Source organism: Oxyura jamaicensis, chromosome 1, assembly GCF_011077185.1.
Source record: "Oxyura jamaicensis isolate SHBP4307 breed ruddy duck chromosome 1, BPBGC_Ojam_1.0, whole genome shotgun sequence".
Classification (NCBI taxonomy): Eukaryota; Metazoa; Chordata; class Aves; order Anseriformes; family Anatidae; genus Oxyura; species Oxyura jamaicensis.
The window spans coordinates 201,287,080-201,306,927 of record NC_048893.1 but is presented as its reverse complement, the minus strand read 5'-3'; the positions used below and the strand labels follow the sequence as shown (position 1 = coordinate 201,306,927).

Genomic DNA, 19,848 nt, shown 5'->3' with positions numbered 1-19,848 from the left:
TCACTTTGTTATTTTAATGCTAGCACTGAAATAAAATCACTCTTTATTTGTACTTCAGAAGGGACAAAGGACCTCAGAAACCTGTTGTGTTGGGCACTGCGTGAGCAAGGCTGAAAGAGGTTCCCTGCCACGGGCAATTTTCAGGCTGGCTATATGGTGAGACGTCAATGGACGGGTCAGAGCAGCAGGAACTGATGATAAAAGCCAGTTGCCTTGGTCACAGAGGTGAGTCAAAGCCACAAGCTCAGCCCCAGCAACAAACTTCAGCTTTCACATAACCAATGCTGGCACAGCTTCACTTGTGTTGAAGGAGAGATGGGACAAATTCACGGAAGGGAAATCACTGAGGGAAATCACAGAACCTACATCTGGCTCAGAGACCCCTGTGCTAAAAATGCTCATCTGCAGGTGGGAGAAAGTACCACAAAGGCTCAATGTGTTCCCAATCCTCCCCAGCTACTGTCAAGTGTCAGGGCTAGGCTGAACTTTGGTATGACACCTTAAACCATCCCTGTATTTATTTTCTAGGCCCGTAACTCACTCCTTAACAGGAGCCTTACTTACCAACAACAGCGCGATGTACATGAACAGGATTGCAGCCACTACCAGGAGAACAAGAGACCAGAGGAACCAGAAGCCCAGGTTCCCATAGTTATACCTAAAAAGCAAAAAAAAACTTATAATAGCATTTGTAGTACATCTTACAATAGGTTTTGTTGGTACTTTAGCACAGGGGCTGCAGGGAAAATATATTTGAAGGAGAAAATGACAGAAAGCTGGAGGAGCTACAGAGGCGTATCCCAAGGAGAGAGAGGGGGCTTTCCTTAGGCTCAATAAGAATGAATAATAATATTGCACCTCACCTCTCCAGGGTATTTGAGCTATCTGGATGGCGTCTTATTTTAGGGGCCATATTTACATAACTGTTACCTACGCAGTCCAGAAGGAAAGGATTTGCATAAAACCACACTGGTTATTTCTCTGTCTCCAGACTGGGAGCATGCAATTCTCTTTGTCTGAGATAGCTGCTGCAATACCTCTGATGCCAGCCACTGCACTTCTTCAGAGGGAACAGGAAAAAGAAGAGAAGACTAAGGGAAGGAAAGAGCCTTTTTGTCCCTTTCATTCACTATTTTTGCAACAATGATTGTAATCTTTCTTACAAGTCCACACTTAACACCTGTATGCCACAGCCAAGCAAAGGGCAGAGCCTCAGCACCTCTGGAGACCCTGGCAGTTCATTTTGGGTGCTGGAACCAAGATGTGAAGGGATCAAAGCTTTGGCTCGTGACTGAAGTGCCCTGCCTGCCTGGGGTGTCTCATTAAAACCCGAGTGGGAAAGGAGGAAAACGTGGCACTTACCAGTCAAAGTTGTTGTAGTCATTTTTGGCTTCACCCCACATGTACAGGAAGATGAGAGAAAAGCAGAAAGCTCCAACAAGCAATGAGAAAAACACGCATTCCCACTAGAGAGGGAGAAGAAGGACAATTGGTCAGAGCCTCGTTCACTCCAAAACAAGCAGAGCAAACTGCAGACACTGCTTGCTTCTAGGCTGTCCGTGAAACATGTGGCTTGATGCTGGACCTTCTGAAGCCCACCTTCTCCCACGACGAGAGGCTGCGAGAGCTGGGGCTGCTGGGCCTGGAGCAGAGGAGGCTCCGGGGGCTGCCAGCCATGGCCACCAGCACTGCCGGGAGGTGCCGAGAGGCCGGAGCCAGGCTCTGCTCAGGGGTGCCCAGGGCCAGGCCCAGAGGCCCCGGGCCCAGCCTGGAGCCCAGGAGGTGCCCTCTGCCCCTCAGGAAGCACTGCTGGGCTGGGCGGGTGCCGGAGCCCTGGCACAGGCTGCCCAGAGAGGGGCTGGGGGCTCCTCCTTGGGGATCTCCAGCAGCCGCCTGGACGTGGGGCTGGGCCCCCTGCTCGGGGTGGCCCTGCTGGAGCAGGGCTGGCACCACAGGGACCCGCAGCTGCCAGACACCACCAGACACTCGGGGATGCTCTCTGCATGGTGGCACAGACAAATTGAGCCCACGAGAGGAGCACATCAAGCCCTCCAGCCCCTGGAGCTGCCATCTAGGACACCAAGAGACTGCAGTCTAAGGGAGGTTGGGCCACAGCATCAATCGCTTCTCAGCTTGGACTGAAAATCATTTCTCAGCTTGGACATCCCAGTGCAGAAATGAATGTCTTTGCTGATTCTGAGCTAATTTACCTTCTTGCAGCAGCATTTCCCAGGCTCGGTCCTTCTGCGTTGGTACCGCTTCCACCGGCAGCTGTAGAAACCCGCCAGGCAGGAGATGAAGGGCTGGTGCTCATACCTCTGCAGCAGGTGCCGACGTACCACCTTCAGCTTCCCAAACTTGATCCTCCTGAGGCTGGCAGAACTGGCCTCCATCTGAGGAGCTTTATCTCATCTTCCTCCTGAAATGAGATCACAAGATTGATGTGAGCCTCCTTGCCTTCAGGGTAAGCTTTTCATGTCAGAAAGAGAGGAATTGTTCCCAAGAGGATGCAGAGACCAGCAGGAAAGGTGGCTGAGGACACCCCACCTAACTTTATACCCGAGAGAGATGTCTAGAAGAAAAGTATGGTCACTGTGAGTCCCCTCACTGATCTGTGGTTATAGCTTTGGAACTCTGCATTACCTCTGAGGGAACCTCTGCCTCCCTTTGACTATACAGGGAGCTCTGGGAAAGGAAATCATTAACTTCAGCCCTCCATGCAGACTCCCAAATAATGTCAGATGAACCTGAGATGAACTTAGCCATGGGAATTAGCTCAATATCGCTGTGACCTGTCTGCAACCCCTTACCAGTTCAAGTAGTTCAGGTAGGAAAGGGACCAAAACTCTCCCAGGGCACAGTACTCTTATCCCAGAAAAACTGCAGCACTGCAGAGACCGATCCCTGATGGAAAAAAAAACTATTTCCTGGCTCAAAGAGCTCTACTGGCAGCATGTTGCAAGGCCAGAAGGAATAGCTGTAAAGAAAGATGCACACGTGGGAGATCTGTTCATAATCTGGATTTTAAACAAAGACTCCGGTGGTAAATTGCAGCCAATATTAGCAGTGAAGCAAACAGCACAGGGGTTGTGCCAGCAAAGAGTAATTTGCTCAGCAGGGCACTATCGAGACCACAAGGAAACATTAAGGAAAAACAGTCCTGTGTTGGCAGACAAGCACCACTATCCATCGCTTCTTTGGAGTACAGAGATATCCTGAGATGCTCTCCGAGTGCCACAGTGCCCCTGAGTCCATACCAGTCATGTTCAGATGCAGGCATATCTGCTGCAAAGTCCCAGCTCAGGAGTCCAATCCCCTCCATTTATCTGATGTAATAACAGTAATTTAAGAGAAAAAATGAACAGAATGCTGCACTACACAGGTGGATAAAATGTATATGTAAATAGTTTGCAAACAACTCCTATTCCTGTGTGTCCTTGCAGAAATGAATGGATAAGAGTTTGCAAATTGACACTACATAAAAACAACCAAAAAAATCCAGCCCTACGATCAGTTTGCAGAAGGCACAAATAAAACAAGATGCAAGTTAAAACTGAAATGATGCTCTCCTGCTATATTCCCTACTATATATTCCCAGCCTAACAGCACCTGGGTTGCAAAGGAGAGGGGATGGAAACGAAGCACAAGAGTTATCAGTTTGGGCTGCTCCTAACCAAGAAGTGCCCACGTGTGCCATGCCCTGAATGCCTTCCTGAGACGGAGGCGTTTGCCTATCCAGGACACCAGCATCAGATCCGGAGGCAGCAGGAGGTCACCCCCTGGTAAAAAATTGATGCTGATCTCACATGGCGATATGGTGAGCCTGCTCTTGAGTAACACCAGGCACAGGGGGTCTGTGGGCTCTGTGACACCAGCAAGTGGTGCAGATGACATCTGATCCTGCTGTCGTAGTCAGCTGGCCTAAAATATGCCTGGCATAAGCCCAGCGATTGCCAAATTGCCCCAGCTGTGTCTTCTGAATATGCTTGAACCTTCAGAGCTCTTCCAGAAGGTTTCCACGTGCTATGCGGGTGCAGTATTTGTTACCTTCTAGTAGGATCCCTAGAACTTGATTTTCCCCATCAGTTAACCACAGCATCGTTTTTTCCCCCAGCCCTTGTTTTAATGCTTCAGGATCAAAACCAGCAGCTCTGCTGTCAGAGGACCATGAAATCTGCTATTGCATTCCTAGTGGGGACACGAGGCTCACACGTCGATATTTATCTATCAGCATATAGGATTTGACAGGAAAACTGATGGCAGGGACCTCAGCACACTGTCCTCTCCACCTGGGTGGTGGGATGTTAAATCTGGATGTTAGTCTAGAGGTTAGACTAGCTCTCTCATAAAAAGGGCAGGTGATGGAGATACCACCAGCTCCCAGGACCGGCTAATCCTCTCTGCACTAGCTTTGCCATTAAAAGGTTTTTTCAATGCCTAGCCTCCTGTGTAGCAGTTTAAGCCCACCACTTCACGACCTGATCATGATGGATCTGGAGAGCAGTGTAAATGTTTCCTCTGTTATGTATTTCACAACTGTTTGGCTGACTGCCGTCTCGCTGGAGCTTTTGGAACGGGTAAGCACAACATCTCACATAATGGGAAACATTCACGTAGCAGCCTTTAAGAGAGCTTCAGTCTTAACCACAGCCAAACAAACCAAGAAATCCTCTTGAGCATCAGCTTCCTGGCAACATGAGGTGGGTTTGGGATGTCCACGTGCAGACCTCAGAGCCCTCGGTGCTCAAAGGGTTCATCTTGTCTCACGGCTGAGCCCTGGGACCCCAGATAATGTCCTCAGGGGATAGTGGCACCCACCGCTTGTCATCCTTTGGGAAATGACACTTAGGAAGCTGAAGATTTGGAATCTCAGTTTGCAAATTCTGAACCCATCTGGAACCCAGGAAACGTCTTCAGAGCTGTTTATAAGAAGGAGCCCCTTGTCCTTAAATATCCTCTACCAGCATCTGTTCTTCCTCTCCAACAAGGGCTGCCTAGGGGATGAGATCGTCCCCTGCCCAAAGGAGAAAGAGAAGACCTTGCAGTGACCTGCCAGCCCCATCCAGAAACACAAGCGGCTGCTGGAGGTTAGAGACCAAGGATGCCAATAAAGCCATTATATCACAGCTGGGGGGATCGGAAAGTTTTCATCCGAAGCTGAACGTGAGCTGCCAAGCCCCAGATCATGACTTGTCCCTCGGCTGCTCCTGCTCCCACTGGGCATACGGGGCTCACACTAGACAAGCAAATGGGAGACTTGGAGCCCTACGGCTGCAGGGCATTGCTGGGTCCACCGGGGAACAACGCACAGGAGATGCTTGAGATATTAAATGAAGAAAGCATTTATGTGTAAATTCAAAGGAAAGGGTTGATAGGGATAAGGAAAACCAGGCCTTTCACACAAAGGGCAGGCAGAAGTGTCCTCAGCTCCAAATGGCTTCAAATCCTCAGCCTCCCCATCCTACTGTTTCTCTGTGTCCTTCCTCACAAGGAAGCCCTCCTCCACTTTCTCCGTGACCCTCCATCCCACAGCCTCATTCCCAAATTTCCAGCCTGCTGTTATGGGGATGTTCAAAAGCCACAGAAACATCTCTCCCAAGGTATGGCTGAAACTGCAGCGCCTCAGACCACATCAGGCACTGAAGCATTTGAATTCACCAGAACCTGATCCCAACAAAGATAATATCCCAGCTTCTGGACCCAGCAACTGGGATAAGGGGGCAAAGAACATTGCAGCATATGGTGGGTGCAGAGTCCAAAAGACAGGAGGGCCACATGAGGATCTGGAGCAGTTCAGCCATTTTTAGGACACAGCAAGAGACCTCACATCTAGATTTGAAGCAGTGCTTCTAAAACTTGGAGGCTGCCTGCAACCCCTCCCCAGCTCTACCAAGCAAAGGCAAATGGCTGGAAAAAGGAGACAGCAAACCCCAAATCCGCTCACTGGGAAAGCTACAGGAGCAAAGAGCAAGCAGGAAAACATGCATCAGCAGGAGAGCAAAGTTTAGGGCTTCAGCAAGTGAGCCATGACAGGAGTAACACATGTTTTCCAGCTCCGTAAGCCCAAGAGACCTCAGGTCTTTCCCTTGCAAACAGAGACTGTTTGCTCACAGATAAGAATCCCTGTAATTGCAGGCAGTAGAGCGGGGCTGCTCATTTCCCACTGCTCGACAGAGAGTGAGGAAAAGCATGAGAACTCGCCCGGGGGGCGGTGGAGAAAGGAGCTGGAGAAAAAATTGGGAAATATATTCAGCTGCACAGCCCAGGTGCAGAAGGTAGTGCACAAGCAAGGAGAGGATTCTTGCCTCGTTATTGTTATTATTATTATTATTATTATTTGATGCTTAGAGCTGGGGAATTCATCTTCCAAGTGGTAAACAGGTACAGAAGCCAAACCTGGCATCACCTATAGCCTTCTCCTTGAGGCTTTTAAGTCCATGCTTTCTCCTCAGCACCTTGATGCCTTGTGAAGCCTGATGCAGGCAGCACGTAGGGGTGATCCCTGCTTTGCCCATCCCATTTCTAAGGGATTTGGACAGAAAGTGAGCCCTGCACCAAGGCTGAGCCTTCCCAGCACCCGCAGCTCCTTTGCCTGATGGTGGAGATGCCACTGAAGTCAGCCGGCACAGGGACCCCCAGTGCCATCCCTCTGCTCTCTGGGGACATCACACCCTGCCCCGCCACCTGGGAGTCTTCAACAGCATCACACCAACAAGTTGGAAGGAGAAAAATCAACATCCAGACATGGTGCTGGCTGGTCACCGTCCCCACGAGCTGCACACAGACCTTGCCACCAGCCACGAAACTCAGCAAAAAGCATCCCATAAACCAGCCCACGGTGTGCCAAGGATCTGGATCCCAGCCTTGGTTCCCTCTTGTTCCACTGCCATCAGCCTTTGCTTTCTTTTTAGAGAACTGGAGAGGTTCGACACAGGGAAGGAAGAAAGTTGATATGAAACACGACTAGTCAACACCTCCCCGTGATACAGGATATACATCCTTTCCTTTCCCTGGCAGGTGATAATTATAATTTATCAGCAAGACATTCAACAGCTTCTTTATTAGCCCTAATTATGCCTTGCTTCTGCGTGGGATGCCAGGGAGGATGTGCAGCTCGACTCGAGTATGTGCAAAGGAGCCCTGAGGACTGATTAGCTGTTGGTTTGAGGCAGATGACAGCCCTCAGCACACAGAAATCCTGGAGCTTACCCCAGAAAATAATGAATGAACATTATTTTGGAAATATTATTTTCCATTATTATGGAAAGAGAAGGGGTTAATGAGGAATATGTGCTCCTGAGGCTGTGGGAACAATATTTGTTTCATTTTGAGTGCTGTTGTACACCTCCAGCATGCAATGGCTGTGGTTTTCAGAGCTCTGGGGAGGTTTCCAGCAAGGTTAATGTCCCGAGTTTTGCAATATGCCTCTGCAGTTTGAACAGTCTTGCATCAATTCGGGGTGCAGAGGGAATCCTGGTCAGACCAGGATTCATCCGAGGATGCAGCCAAATGGATTTTCCAAGGCAACCAACCATAGATTTTTAGGGGGAGGTGGGGGTACACTTGACTAGCCCTGCAGGAACCCCAGTTGGTGAGGATGATCGGTTTCAGAAGCACTGCTGCCAGCCTCAAGCTTCTGCACATATCCCTGCGTGGAGAAGCAAACATCACTTCGATGGTGAGGAGCTCATCGCCTCAAAGCAAAACCATGCATCGTCCATGAGAGTTTGGAGCAGAAAAGGTACCTTAATCCCTGCCTTGATTCCAGCGGGCTCATCACAGGAACGAACGCTTCAAAGCTGAACCACATTTTTGCCCAAATTACTTTTTTTTTTTTTTTTTTTTTAATCCTTTCCCCAAAATTGTTTGGTCTCCCTTCACTTCAAGATACCTCTCCCAGTACGCTCTCATGTTTGACCAAGTTTGTCCCCAGCCCCTGGGGGTTGGCTCATTATCCACAACCACTTGCAGAACCCTCATTTAATCCTAATCATCATCATCACAAATCACAGCTGGTTTTCTTCATCTTCAAAGCACTTTGCAAGGCTGCCTCAACGAATGCGTGCCTCGGAAATTATTGGCCAATCCTCAGAGCATGTGCGATGGATTTTGTGCAAATGCTTTCAGTTTAGTGTTGAAACAGGCAAGGGAAAATTGTCGTGTTTGTCAAAGGGTCTCACAGCGCTACAACAGATTTTTTCCCTCTTGCCTGCTAGGAGCAAAATGAGTGTTTTGAATAAAGCCAACGAATAGTAGCTTAGTGGCTTGAAAGAAAAATAAAAACAAAATGAAGAAGAAAATGAAGGGGTGGAGAAAGACTTCCCAAGTGCCACAGCATTGGCTGGACTTTTGGCTGGACCCATCCCTCGCCACACAGAGACTTCCCAAAAGGGCTGGGTGGTTTCGGGTCTGCAGAGGTTTGCCTGCTGCCCCAGTCCCTCCATCTGCAAGGGGCAAAGACATGGGGCTGGCACGTATGGGGATGCTTTCATCTACAGAAATTTTCCTTTGAGGGGGAACGGGAGGTAAATCCCAGCATAGTTGTCCTGTAGAGTCAGTGTTTGAATTATTTTTGCCTGCCAGTTGCTTGTAGAGATGTCCACCTGCCTTTCAGAAAGGTCCACCCAGCTCACCTCGCTTTCCTTCGTAGAAGGTTCTACCAGCCCCAACTGTCCTTCCAGAAACTTCCACTGCACCACTTGAGTGAAGGCGGCCGCCCACAGCCCACAGCCTTCAGCCCGCGCCAGCCTTGGGTCTCCAGGACCCCAAGGACTGAAGCTGCAGCCCCTCCATCACAAGAGGAGGAGCAGGCAGGAGGTGCACCAACCCCTGCCCTGGGGATCGTTCCTCCAGGGAGGGGATGTTCCAGGGCTGAGGGGAGAAATGGTAGAGAGGAAATTCTGGCTGAGGATAACAAAGTCCTGAACTCTGACAGCAAGTGCTGGCCCAAAAGTAGCTGGTTTTTACACTGTGGCATCTTTTTTCTGTAATTTCTCATGAGTTAAACATGGAGAAGGTCCAGTTCAGCCATGGAAGGGCCTGAAAAAACATCAGAAATCTCAAATAAAATAAAATGTAGATACTCACTTGTAGGACATGGCTCTTTCTTTCTCCTAGATGATGAATTATAAGGTCTGGAAACAAGGTGGGACTACCTAGGTGCAGAACTGGGGGCAGTGCCCCAGGAGAGCCCAGGTCTGCACACCAGGGCTGCCAGATAGCGGGGCGTTAAAGGGCTCCGCTTGCAACGAGCCCCGGGATCGCTTCCCAAACTTCCCTTTCAGGCTCGTTTCCTTCACGCCCATGAGAAAGCTGAAGGGTTGAGAAATCCCCCGCAGAGCAGCCAGCGTCTCGCACGCGATGCTGGAGCAGCAGCAGATGAGCTGGGATGTCCTGGCTAGGACAGGAGATATTTGTTTGCTTAAAGGGAAGAGGGGAATGCCGTGTGGCATTAAGGCAGAAGCAAGGCTTCTTTTTTGTCCTGTGGTGCCTTGCTGCACATCCCTAGAGACGTGATGCAGTGCACAGCAGCAGATTTGGCGTAAAAGGATATTATGGAGGTTATTACCTGTTAGACCAGAGCTTGGGGTGGGCTTTGAGCCTCCCTATATGAGAATCATCCCCTCTAGATCCAGAGGGCATTCCCTGGGCAGGCATTCACGGTGTCTTCACCTGCCCTGCCTCTTCGGGCCACTAGCCACCACAGTGGCCAACCCCCCAAAACAGCCTGAAACAGCCACAGCACTGACCCACCACATGTGGGGTAGCACACAGGTAGCTCTGGACCCATTGCTGGGCCATCAACAGTTACTTTCTTCTGTTTTTTTTTTACCCTAAGAGCCTTCATATAGCTGATTTGTACCCCAGGAGCTTGGGTTAGAGCCCCACATTGCTCAGCATCAGGATGCCCGTTATATGGATGGCCAGTCTTCTGGGGGAAGCTGGATTCCTTCTTCTGGGCACTACAGGTGGGCAAAGGCAGAAATTAGCCCCCAAAAGTTTTGGGAACCGTGAGCTTCCAGCTGTGAGCACAAGGAGATGGTTGAAGCCAGATGTTGGTCCCAGCCAACAGCCCCGAGATTAGGGACATTTTTTGGTGGGTGACATTGGTGGTAGGGGGATGGTTGGACCAGATGATCTTGGAGGGCTTTTCCAACCCTAGTGATGCTGTGATTCTATGAGATGTCCATGTCCACGTGTCATTTTGGTCACCCAAAGAGCGAATGGGAAGCACTGGGGAGGTCCTACCTACAGGTCAAGCCTGAAATGGAGTCTCAAAGTGGACTGCTTTGAGAGGAAGCTGCTCCCCACACTTCGGCGTGGTCAACAGGAGGGTTTTGTCCTCACCTTGCTCATGGCAACTTTGCAGGTGGTGCAGGGCATGGGGCTGTGCTCAGCTCGGTCCCAGGTCGCATGCAGAGCTCAGCCGGGGCTGTGCCCCTGGGTGGTCCCCGGCTCTCCAAAAAGTCTCTGCCACCCTTGAAAAGCGGCCACGGGGAAGCAAAAAGGGCTGGGGAAGGAGGAGGAATAAATCCCTTGGAAGCCAAAAAAAAAAAAAAAAAAGGGAGCTCAGAAAAGGGAGGAAAAATTTCTTTGAAGATAAATCCTACTTTGTGCAGTTCAGCACGTCCTGGCTCGGCTCCCTCTCTGCTCCTGGGAATTCCTAAGCGGCTCTTTGTGCCCTGCTGCTCAGGGGAGATGATGAGACGGGGACGCAGCGTGGGGGACCCCCTCTGCCCCCCCCCCAGCCCCGCTGAGGGCAGTGCAACGCCGCCAGCACCATCTCCAAGGGAAGACTTTGTCCGTCGGCCAAAAGGGGGAGAAGAAAAGAGGTCTGCAGATCACATACCTCCGCCGGTGGCTCTGCAGAGCCCTATTCAGCCAGGACAAAGGACGGGGGCCCTGGACGGTCACCGCCCCGAAGCCCCCAGCGCCGGCCCTCCCGCGGGCTGCCCGTGTTAAAGTTCAGGGTTTGGAGCAAAACAGCCCTGCGAGGAGGGGAGGAAGGGACGCTTTCCACGCCGTCGGCTGGAGGTTTCTCTATTCAGCTAACCGCAGCATCCATATGCATCAGGGCTGGCCCGTTTTTACCCCGTAACAATGCTGGCCCGCTGTTCCCAGCGCACTTCCCTTTCTGGCTAATTCAGTGCTACGCATTTCTGCATAAGTCATCGCAGGAAAGTTTTGCATGGATTTAGTGAAAGGATGGCCTGACACTCAAGATCCATGCCCAAGATCCCCATCCTGGTTCCAGCCTCCCTGTGCAGTGGAGCCATTGCCCAGAGCCTCCTTTTCCCCCCATGAACATCTCCATCAGCACTCATTCCCTGTGCCATTTTCCATGGAGCAAGGGCGCGCCGAAAGCACGGAGAAAGCAGATGAGGTCTGCACAGCTCATTTCTTTTCCACCCATCGTGAAAATCCCCAGGGCACGCTCAGCAAGGTGCACAGGGTGCACTTTCATTGCATGGGCATCACCTCGTGCAGAAAACCAGCGTGCAGGACCCCGAAGGACAAGCTCAGGACCAAGGGCATGGTGACCGCTGCTGGGTCAGGGCCCAGCAGTGCTCCCATCCCAACAGGTCAGAAGGGGGTAATTTATTTAGACATAGAGTTCATGGTGGGTGTTTTAATTCCTCTGTTTTAACTCCTCTGGGATCCATCTCCAACACGTTTGAGTGGTTACAAGGAGTGAAGAGGAATGGATACAACTCAACCCATCCAAGAGCAGACGTCTTGAACAGGTTGGATGAACACAGCCAGAGTGCCAGGGCATGAATCTGGCCCCAGATGAAGGGGCATTCATCACTCCAACCCCCCACCCCCCCCCCAACCAAGGAACATTTCTTGGGCCTCCCAAGTGTTCTTGATATAAGTATGGCCCTTGGGCACCAAAGCCCAGTGCTGCCTGGAAACCCTGCCTTTGCTCAGGGTCTGTCCCTGCTGCAGTAGGAAGAAATGCAGGAATTCTCCATGCATGGTTAAAGGAAGCAGTCCCGGGGACCACAGGTCAACAGACTGATTGAAGTAGTTCCCAATACTGTAGTGCCTCATTCCCGTGGAATGGCCCCAAAACTTCAAGCCCCACCCAACAGCCACCATGACCCAGGCACAGCCTGGCAGCTGGCGAGGGAAGGAAGAGGTAAAGCACTGGTTGCATAATTTAGGGGAAGGAGAAGGAAAATGGATCGGAGCCGTTCACCTGCATTTCACACCCAAACTGGGATTTGCCCAAGCAAGAAGCTTTAAGAAGTTTTCAGGGAAATGGAGTACGTTGGAGAGAACTGACCCCGCAGAACCTCTCAGACTGCTTTAAGGCATGAATCAATTAAAGCAATCACGGAGCAAAGGTTAATCAGTAGCAAGTACATCTTAAGAAATAAGTAGCCTTTTAAAGAGCAATTGCTCCTGCCAATTCCTCCCCCCTCCCCTTCTTTTCTAAAGTGCCTTTTAGTTCTCGGACTCTGGAGACCTTCCAAAATAAGTCCTGTGATTAAGAGTGGCTGCGAAATCATGCGGCGGCAGGGGATGGACCCGAGGTAGTCACAGCAGCTCGGTACCACGGGGGGCTGAAGACCTTCCAGGGGCCTCCAGCCTAATTAGAGCAGATGGAGGCGGGAGGGATGAGGGATTGCTTTTTGCAGTTAGTTTTGAGAAGGGAGGAAATGAGGTGGGAGGGTAAGGAAGGGACTGGCTCCAAAACATGTCTATACAAGCAGCAAGGCTCCAGCCCAAGCATGCAGGCACACGGCAATGCTTCAATTTGTTCCCGTGCTGTGTCCTGCCTGCAGAGGTGTTCTTCCTTCGGGCAGCCTCCTCTGCTCCCTTGCACAGGGTGTCCAAGCCGAGCCCACGCTCAGCCTGGTGTGAAGCCCACCGCAGGCATCCTCTCCGAGCTGCACCATCCGTTGCCTGCCTTCCCGTGGGATCTGGAGCCCAAGGGATCTTCCCAACGTCTTATCCTATCCCCTCTTCTATGAAATAGAAGAGGGCCAAGCCACCAAGAGGTCACTTGGGCAGGATATGCTCCACGTGGGGAGGATGCAGGATCCCATGTGTTGGGTTAGGGCACCTCAGCTGATGGGTGATGCCTTCAGAAACTGCTTGCATGCAATTATTACAAATATTTTTCCGAAGCTTCTGGGCTCTCGCACAGCAAGCAAACAGAGCCTCATTGCCAAAAAAGCTACAAATGTAGAGAAATAATGCTTCTTGTGTGTCTTGGCTGGTATTTTATCACACTAAACACTGCCATACATCAACTATTTGCACAGAGGAACTTCCCAAGACACACGCAGTCCCGCAGCAAGTGATCACCAAGAGTAAAGAGCTGCTTTTTTATCACCCCCAGTGACACCTCAAGCCCAAAAGACACCATCCAGTCACCTCCTCAGCCCAACGCCATGCCACATTCTGTGATTCTGTGATAAGAAATCCACAGGACCGGCTGTGAAACCCAGCTTTCTATTTCTCTGCAAAGTTTTCGAGTCGCCCTGGAAACCCTGCACACCTTTCAAACATTTCAATAGCAGAGTTGCAAAGAGACAGCTTTGGCTCCCTTCGCATGCGGAGCATTTTTTCAATTAAAATCCAGCTGGTCCCACGGCACGTTCTGCGTTTTCTTTTGTTAAACGCAGCTAAACTCTTCGAGCAGCTGTAGGAAATTATTTCCCTTCTCCCTTACCCTTCCACCTGGTGTCGTGTGCTGGAGGATAAGTCCGGAGAGAGACTCCCCTGGGAGACCAGGATTCCCCAAGTAGGAGGGAAGAGAGGGTGATGTACACCCTCTGGACCTCCACCCTGATGAAATCTGCATTATCCAACTCAAATTGGTCCCCGGGTTGACACCCGCTAACCGAGCTGCTCCTGATTTACACCAGCACGCAGCCCTGCACCTGAGGTCGCCCGTCCGAGCTGGCTCGCAGCGGGCGGCAGACCCGAGAGCTTTTGCCCCCTTCCAGCCACCCCGAGCAGGTTGTGGTGATTTGCAGCTGTTCCCAGATGTTTGCCCTTTCACGGGTTACTTGCTCCAGGGACGACCTCCCCGTTCACACGCTGGGTGAGCTCGTGGAAAGAAAGAGAGGCTCCTTTCTCCCGTTTACTATGGAAACAGCCCTTTATCCCAGGCATTACAAATGCTCAGCCGACGGCTCCCTCCCACCAGCCCCCGGCTCCAGCAGCCCCACCGGCCACCCACCGCTCATGTCTGGCCCCAGCTCCCCTTCCTCCCCTCAACAGGTGACAGCAAACTTATCTGGCAGGGGTGCCAGAGTGAAGCCAGACTCCTAAAATCCTTTTTCTCTCCAAAAATTAACGGGGAACCCCCCCCCCCCCCCCCCCCATTTGCAAATAATCCCCTTTTGTTCCCGCTTTGCCCCATCCTCCTGCTTTTTGGGCTTTGTTTCTCGCTGCCACCCAGGCAGCAGCCACAACAATCGCCCCGCTGTCAGACACCAACCAACACTCTAAAAACTCCAAAGAATAAAAGAAAAGTCCTAAAAATCCGCCCCCCCCCCCCCTCGCAGGGCTAACTTTTAGGGCAGGCAGGAATGAGCCGGCAGGGATGCACTTTACACAGCGGGAGCATCTTTAGCATGAGGACGTTGGAGGTAACTCACCTCGCCGGGACGCACATGGAGGGGTTATTTTTTGCTTTCTGCTGCTCTTGGATCTCTGTGTCCTCTGCTCGTGACACTCAGGACCCGAATGGTGGCACCGCTGTGTGACACCCAGTATTAGAGAGGCTGCCGGAGCCGTCCCTCCCATCGTAGGAGGGGCCACGTGAGGCTTCATAAATTCAGCCCCCGAAGCTCGGAAAATTAAAATCCCATCGTGGGACGGGGTCAGGGCTCCTGCAGGAGCTGGGGACTCGTGGGTGAAGCCGGGTTTGATCCGCCCCACGTCCTGCCCACCCAGAATGTGAGAGGCTGGTGTTAAGACGCTGCCCTGGCACAATTATGTGCCCACAGGATCGGGTTCGAGGAGATATCCCAAAGGAGATTTGGGCAAGACATCATTGATCCTCAGAATTAAAACTAACGAGCATCCTCACGGAAAGCATCTCCTGCATCCGTGACCCTGGGCAGGAATCCGCAGCACACCATTTCTGAGCAGCCCCAGATGCAAAGAGTGCTTATTTTATTTTATTTGTTTTATTTATTTTATTTATTTTGCAGTGGGTCTTGGCTTTAAGATCTTAATCCTATTAGAGACATAACTCCCTTTGGAGGGGGGTGAGGGGCAGATCAGTGCAACAAAAGCAGTTTGTGTGGTTGAATTTTGTAACTTCCAATGCATGGTGGCCTTTTGGAGGGATATTTGTGAAGTTTGTCAGGCTGTAAGCCTTAATTTACACAGCTCCAACTTCTAAAAAATCCCCCCTAGCCCCAGAGGGCTTCCTGAAACACCAGCACTGCAGGATTTTTATCCCCATCACTTTTTAGATTGGGATTTTTCCTGTTGGATTAAAAGAAGGTCCTTGAAAAGAAAATTCAGGAAACTGCTCTCCAAACGGAGAGGGTGGAGAGGGGAAGAAGAAGGCAGAAATGATGGCCCGGTGTTTTTTAGGCAGATCACATTACAAATATAAACTTTTGATTAGGAGATGGACCACAGAAACGACAGCCTGATTCACTCTGAAACCTAATGACGAGCAAAGGGCATATAACAGTTCCACTGTAAAAGCAGTACTGCCAGTCCTTGGATAGCACTAGATACTACAGCAACACCACCGGATAGCACTAGATGCTACAGTACCATCATTTTCCTTTGGAGTTAGAACATTAAATAATGAGGGAACCGCAAGGAAGTGCTGAAGGCAGAAGCAGCTGTTTCTATTGCTGATTGTTTTTACTGCTGATCACCTCCAAGCTAACACTCAGCTGGCTGGGGCAGAGGTACGGCATGGGGCTGTGTGCAAGCCTGTAGATAAATTACTTGCTTTATGGTCTGATTTCTGGAAAACTGATAACGAGGGCAGGAAAGGGTGAGACTGTGAAGCCTTATGGCACTGATACGATGCAAGAAGCAGCAAGAGCAGCTTCCCCAGGTACCTGGCAGGTGGGTGTCCTGCAGTTTTACACTCTGGAGTTGATGTGCTGGATTATTCTCCTGAGTGGTGTGCTTGTGGCTGTGCTGAGCCCACTTTCACTGCGGTCCTTGCCCGGGCTGCCATTCCTCCAGTTACGGCATCCTTACGGTGTGGACAGGCTCCATTGGGTACATGGGGAAAAAGGGGACAGGGCTGAGCAACATCATCAGCACAAAACTCCTCCCTGCAGAGAAGACCAGACCCTGAAAAAGGAAAGGACAATCACTGAAAACACAACCACAGCCCCACCACTAGCAAATATCCCTGCTCCTCTCCTCCAAAATACCAGCGTGCTTTTGCATCCTGCCTTTTCCTCCGGGTGCAGAGATGCAAAGCCCTCGTTTTGCTCTGCGATCACCTGGCAGATGACGTAGGGGCTGGGCAGGGGCTGCTCTGCCCGCGGTATCTTTGGCTCAGAGTTCAGCAGCTTATCTCCACCAGAAAAATCCTTGCCCGGTGTCCCAGCCGGTGTCCCAGCCCTGCCAGCAGCTGAAGGAGAGCGAGCCGGGTTGTTATCACGCTCCACGTGATGGACCTCATCCAGACCAGCTTCGCACCGGGACCTGCTGGAGCCTTGCCCGGAGGTTTATGAGCCCATAAAGAGGGCATCTGCGGGGGCCGGTGCTGTAACAGCCTGGCTCGGGGATATCAGCCTTGAACTCCGCTGAGTTTTGCTTCTGTTCGTGTCAGGAGAAGATAAAGCTGTGGGGGAACGGCATAAACAGGGAGCGCTGGGAGCAGGGACACCTCAGTGCCCAGGTGCCTGCCGAGATGCAGAGGCCAGGGCTGCATTTTGGTGAGAAATAACCACATTTATGCCTTGCCCCTGTCCCCCAATGGTTTGGGACATTTGTATCGGTGGGGTCTGTCACCCCTGGGCTGAGCTTGTGTCCCCGCTCCGTAGGGTTGCACAAGGAGCTGCTGCTGAGCCTGGAGAGCAGGTGACTCATGCAGGGAGCGAGGTCCCTGTAAGATTAGCCACAGAAACTGCAGTGTTTATGGGCAGGAACGATATGGGAGGAGGACGGGGGGGACTTCAGCCCCTACTCTTCCCTGGGGTTCATCTCCTGTGGCAGCAGGCAAGTCTGCCTTTTGCAGGGAGCTGTGTCCCACCGAAAGGCAGGAGGTCCAGTTAGCGATGGGCTGGGGGTGGCAGGGAGCAGGGGTTCAATGAGAAGCACAAAGTCCTGCACCAGGACGTGCTGGGGGCCCCAGCTTGGCAGCAGCTCTGCAGAAATGGACCTGGGGGTCCTGGTGGGCACTGGCTGGATGCCCTTGGTGCTTAGAGGCCTCGTGGTCTTCTGGGCTGCCTGGGGCAAAGCAGGGCCAGCAGGCCGAGGGAGGTGATCCTTCCCCTCTGCTCAGCGCTGCTGAGGCCGCCCCTTGGGTTGCTGGGCCCAGCGCTGGGCTCCCCAGCACCAGCCAGAGCTGGGCACCCTGGGGAGAGCCCAGCGCAGGGCCCCCGAGGTGCCGAAGGGCCTGGAGCAGCTCTGCCGTGAGGAGAGGCTGCGAGAGCTGGGGCTGCTGGGCCTGGAGCAGAGGAGGCTGCGGGGGCTGCCAGCCATGGCCACCAGCACTGCCGGGAGGTGCCGAGAGGCCGGAGCCAGGCTCTGCCCAGGGGTGCCCAGGGCCAGGGCCCCAGGGCAGAGATACCTCCAGACCCTCAGCACAAGGCATGTCCGAGTGTAAAGACGCTGAGGGCAGCTTCACACTGAGAAAAGGAGGAGCAAAGCCCATGTAGATGTGCCAGAGGTTTCTTCGAGAGGCCGTGACCTGCTGGCTGCACACCTTACCCCAAGCATCAGAATATAAATTCAAAAATCAACTTTAGGCAGCCAGGCAGTTTCTCCGGAGCCCTGGGGCTTACAGCTGGGCTTTGAGCATCTTCTCCTAATGAGCTACATCCCTCAGGCAGGCAGCCAGCGGGGACCACACAGATTTATCCTGCAGCCCAACGCAACACCCAGCTACAGGGAGCACAAATACAGGCTGTGGTATGGCCAGGGGAGCTTTCACACTGCACCCCAAAGCTCTCCATCCCTCAGCAACAAGCTCTCTGCCTCTTATAACTCCATCTCCTACTCTCCCTTGTGAGGCTGGTGCTGCTGCATCACGGTCTGGCTGGCATGGCATTACAATAAGAGGGTAAAAGCCTGTCCTCTCATTTCTTCTCTATTTCATGGCTGTCTTTTATTCATCATTTTGCTCTTTCCCAGCAGAACCTAGGGGTTTGCAACACAGGTAAGACAGGAGGATGCAACTTGTGTTAATCCAATGGTCCAAGGAAGTCTCAGTGAAGCAGATTCAAGGACCAGCAATGAACGAAAACCCCTGGGAAAAGCTCAGGAAAATGCCAAATGTTTTTGTGTCTGAGCAGAGTGAGGTGTGGAATGGCAGGGGGGAAATCGCTGGATGTCAGGAGGAGAGCACGGAGAGGTTTTGCTGCTTTCTGCCTGCTCTGCTGCTCTGTGCTGCCTCCTCCTGCCTCATGCTCCTCCAGATTCAGTGGGGGAATCCAGACCAAAGGAATTTGTCCCTCCCCTGATGGCCCCCGGGTTATAGGGACACCCTGCTACACCCAGCAGAGATATCACAGCGAGGCTCCCCCACCCCTTCAGGGACCAGCACCAGCTGCTCCTGAGCCCCACTGAGTTTGGAGGGGCTCAGATTTGGTGCTCCAGTTTTAGTGTTTCCCACCGCCCAGGCTGCACTTGGTGGCACTGGACCTCTCCAGGGGCTTCTCACCCTTCTGCTGAAGGGAAGGGAAGGGAAGGGAAGAGAAGTTGGAAGGGACCTAAAAGATCACTAAGTCCTGACCACTTCAGGGCTAAACAAATGCTAAAGCACATTACTGAGGGCACTTTCCAAACACCCCTTGAATGCTCTCAAGTTTGGGGCACCAACCGCCTCCTGAGGAAGCCTGTGCCAGTGTCTGAGCACCCTCATGGTAAAGAAACTTTTTCCTGATGAGCCTCCCCTGGCACAGCTCCGTGCCATTCCCATGTAACCCAACATCAGTGCCCAGGGAGCAGAGGCCAGCACCTCCGCCTGTGCCTCCCCTCCTCAGGGAGCTGCAGGGAGCAGCGAGGCCACCCCACAGCCTCCTTTTCTCCACCCAGGTGCCCTGAGCCTCTCGTCCCAGAACCTGCCTCCCAGTCCTTTCCCCACCTTTGTTGCACTGATCCGGAGGTGCCAGCACTCCTCAACACCCAACACTTGAGGCGACCTGCAGGATGGTGCCTCCAGATCGTGGCACAAATGCGGAGCAGATGGAGGTGGAGGACACAGGATGATGGCCAAGGACTGTGCTGGAGCACCACAACCATCTCCTGATGCCTGTTGGGGCGTGCTGGCTGCTTTCAGCCTCCAAACTTGGAGTCTTGCAGTGGCAGCAGGGAAACACAAGGAGGAATTCTCCCCAGTGCAGCTGCCGGGAGAGGGCATCACAGCCCCAGGAACTGGAAGGGAGCAGCCAGGAAAGCCCGGCAAGCTCACGGAGTTCAAACTCTAAATTCTCCCAAAAGGTGAGCCTCGGGACCACAATTTGGGACTGTTCTGAGCACTAAAAATCAGGGATGCGGGAAAAACATCACTTCTATAAAGTGCAGCAGTTTTCCCTGACGCATGCGGTAGTGAAACTCTCTTCCTCTCTTGTACCTCCCAGCGTATTGCCTCTCCTCCTGCTCATTCTCCCACTTGTGCTCCCAAATAAGCTAAGACCCTACAGAACTCTTCCCACCAAGATTTAGCTCCCAGTT

At 52.1% G+C, this 19,848-nt stretch overlaps 1 protein-coding gene across 2 annotated transcripts in view; it reads right to left on the bottom strand.

The window, feature by feature from the left end:
- Window positions 1-14,754, bottom strand: part of GDPD4 (glycerophosphodiester phosphodiesterase domain containing 4) — a 31,171-nt gene extending 16,417 nt beyond the window's left edge. The window contains exons 1-6 of one of the 2 annotated variants that reach the window (XM_035330284.1): window positions 14,619-14,701; window positions 10,439-10,535; window positions 10,348-10,393; window positions 2,211-2,419; window positions 1,363-1,466; window positions 565-658 (exon numbers count right to left, since the gene is read on the bottom strand). In XM_035330284.1, the coding sequence (XP_035186175.1) occupies window positions 565-658; window positions 1,363-1,466; window positions 2,211-2,393 (381 nt within the window). In that variant the 5' untranslated portion in view covers window positions 2,394-2,419; window positions 10,348-10,393; window positions 10,439-10,535; window positions 14,619-14,701. Of the gene's footprint in view, window positions 1-564; window positions 659-1,362; window positions 1,467-2,210; window positions 2,420-10,347; window positions 10,394-10,438; window positions 10,536-14,618 lie in introns of both variants that reach the window. The other variant, XM_035330278.1, reaches the window with a different exon arrangement.
- Between the last annotated feature and the right edge of the window lie 5,094 nt (window positions 14,755-19,848).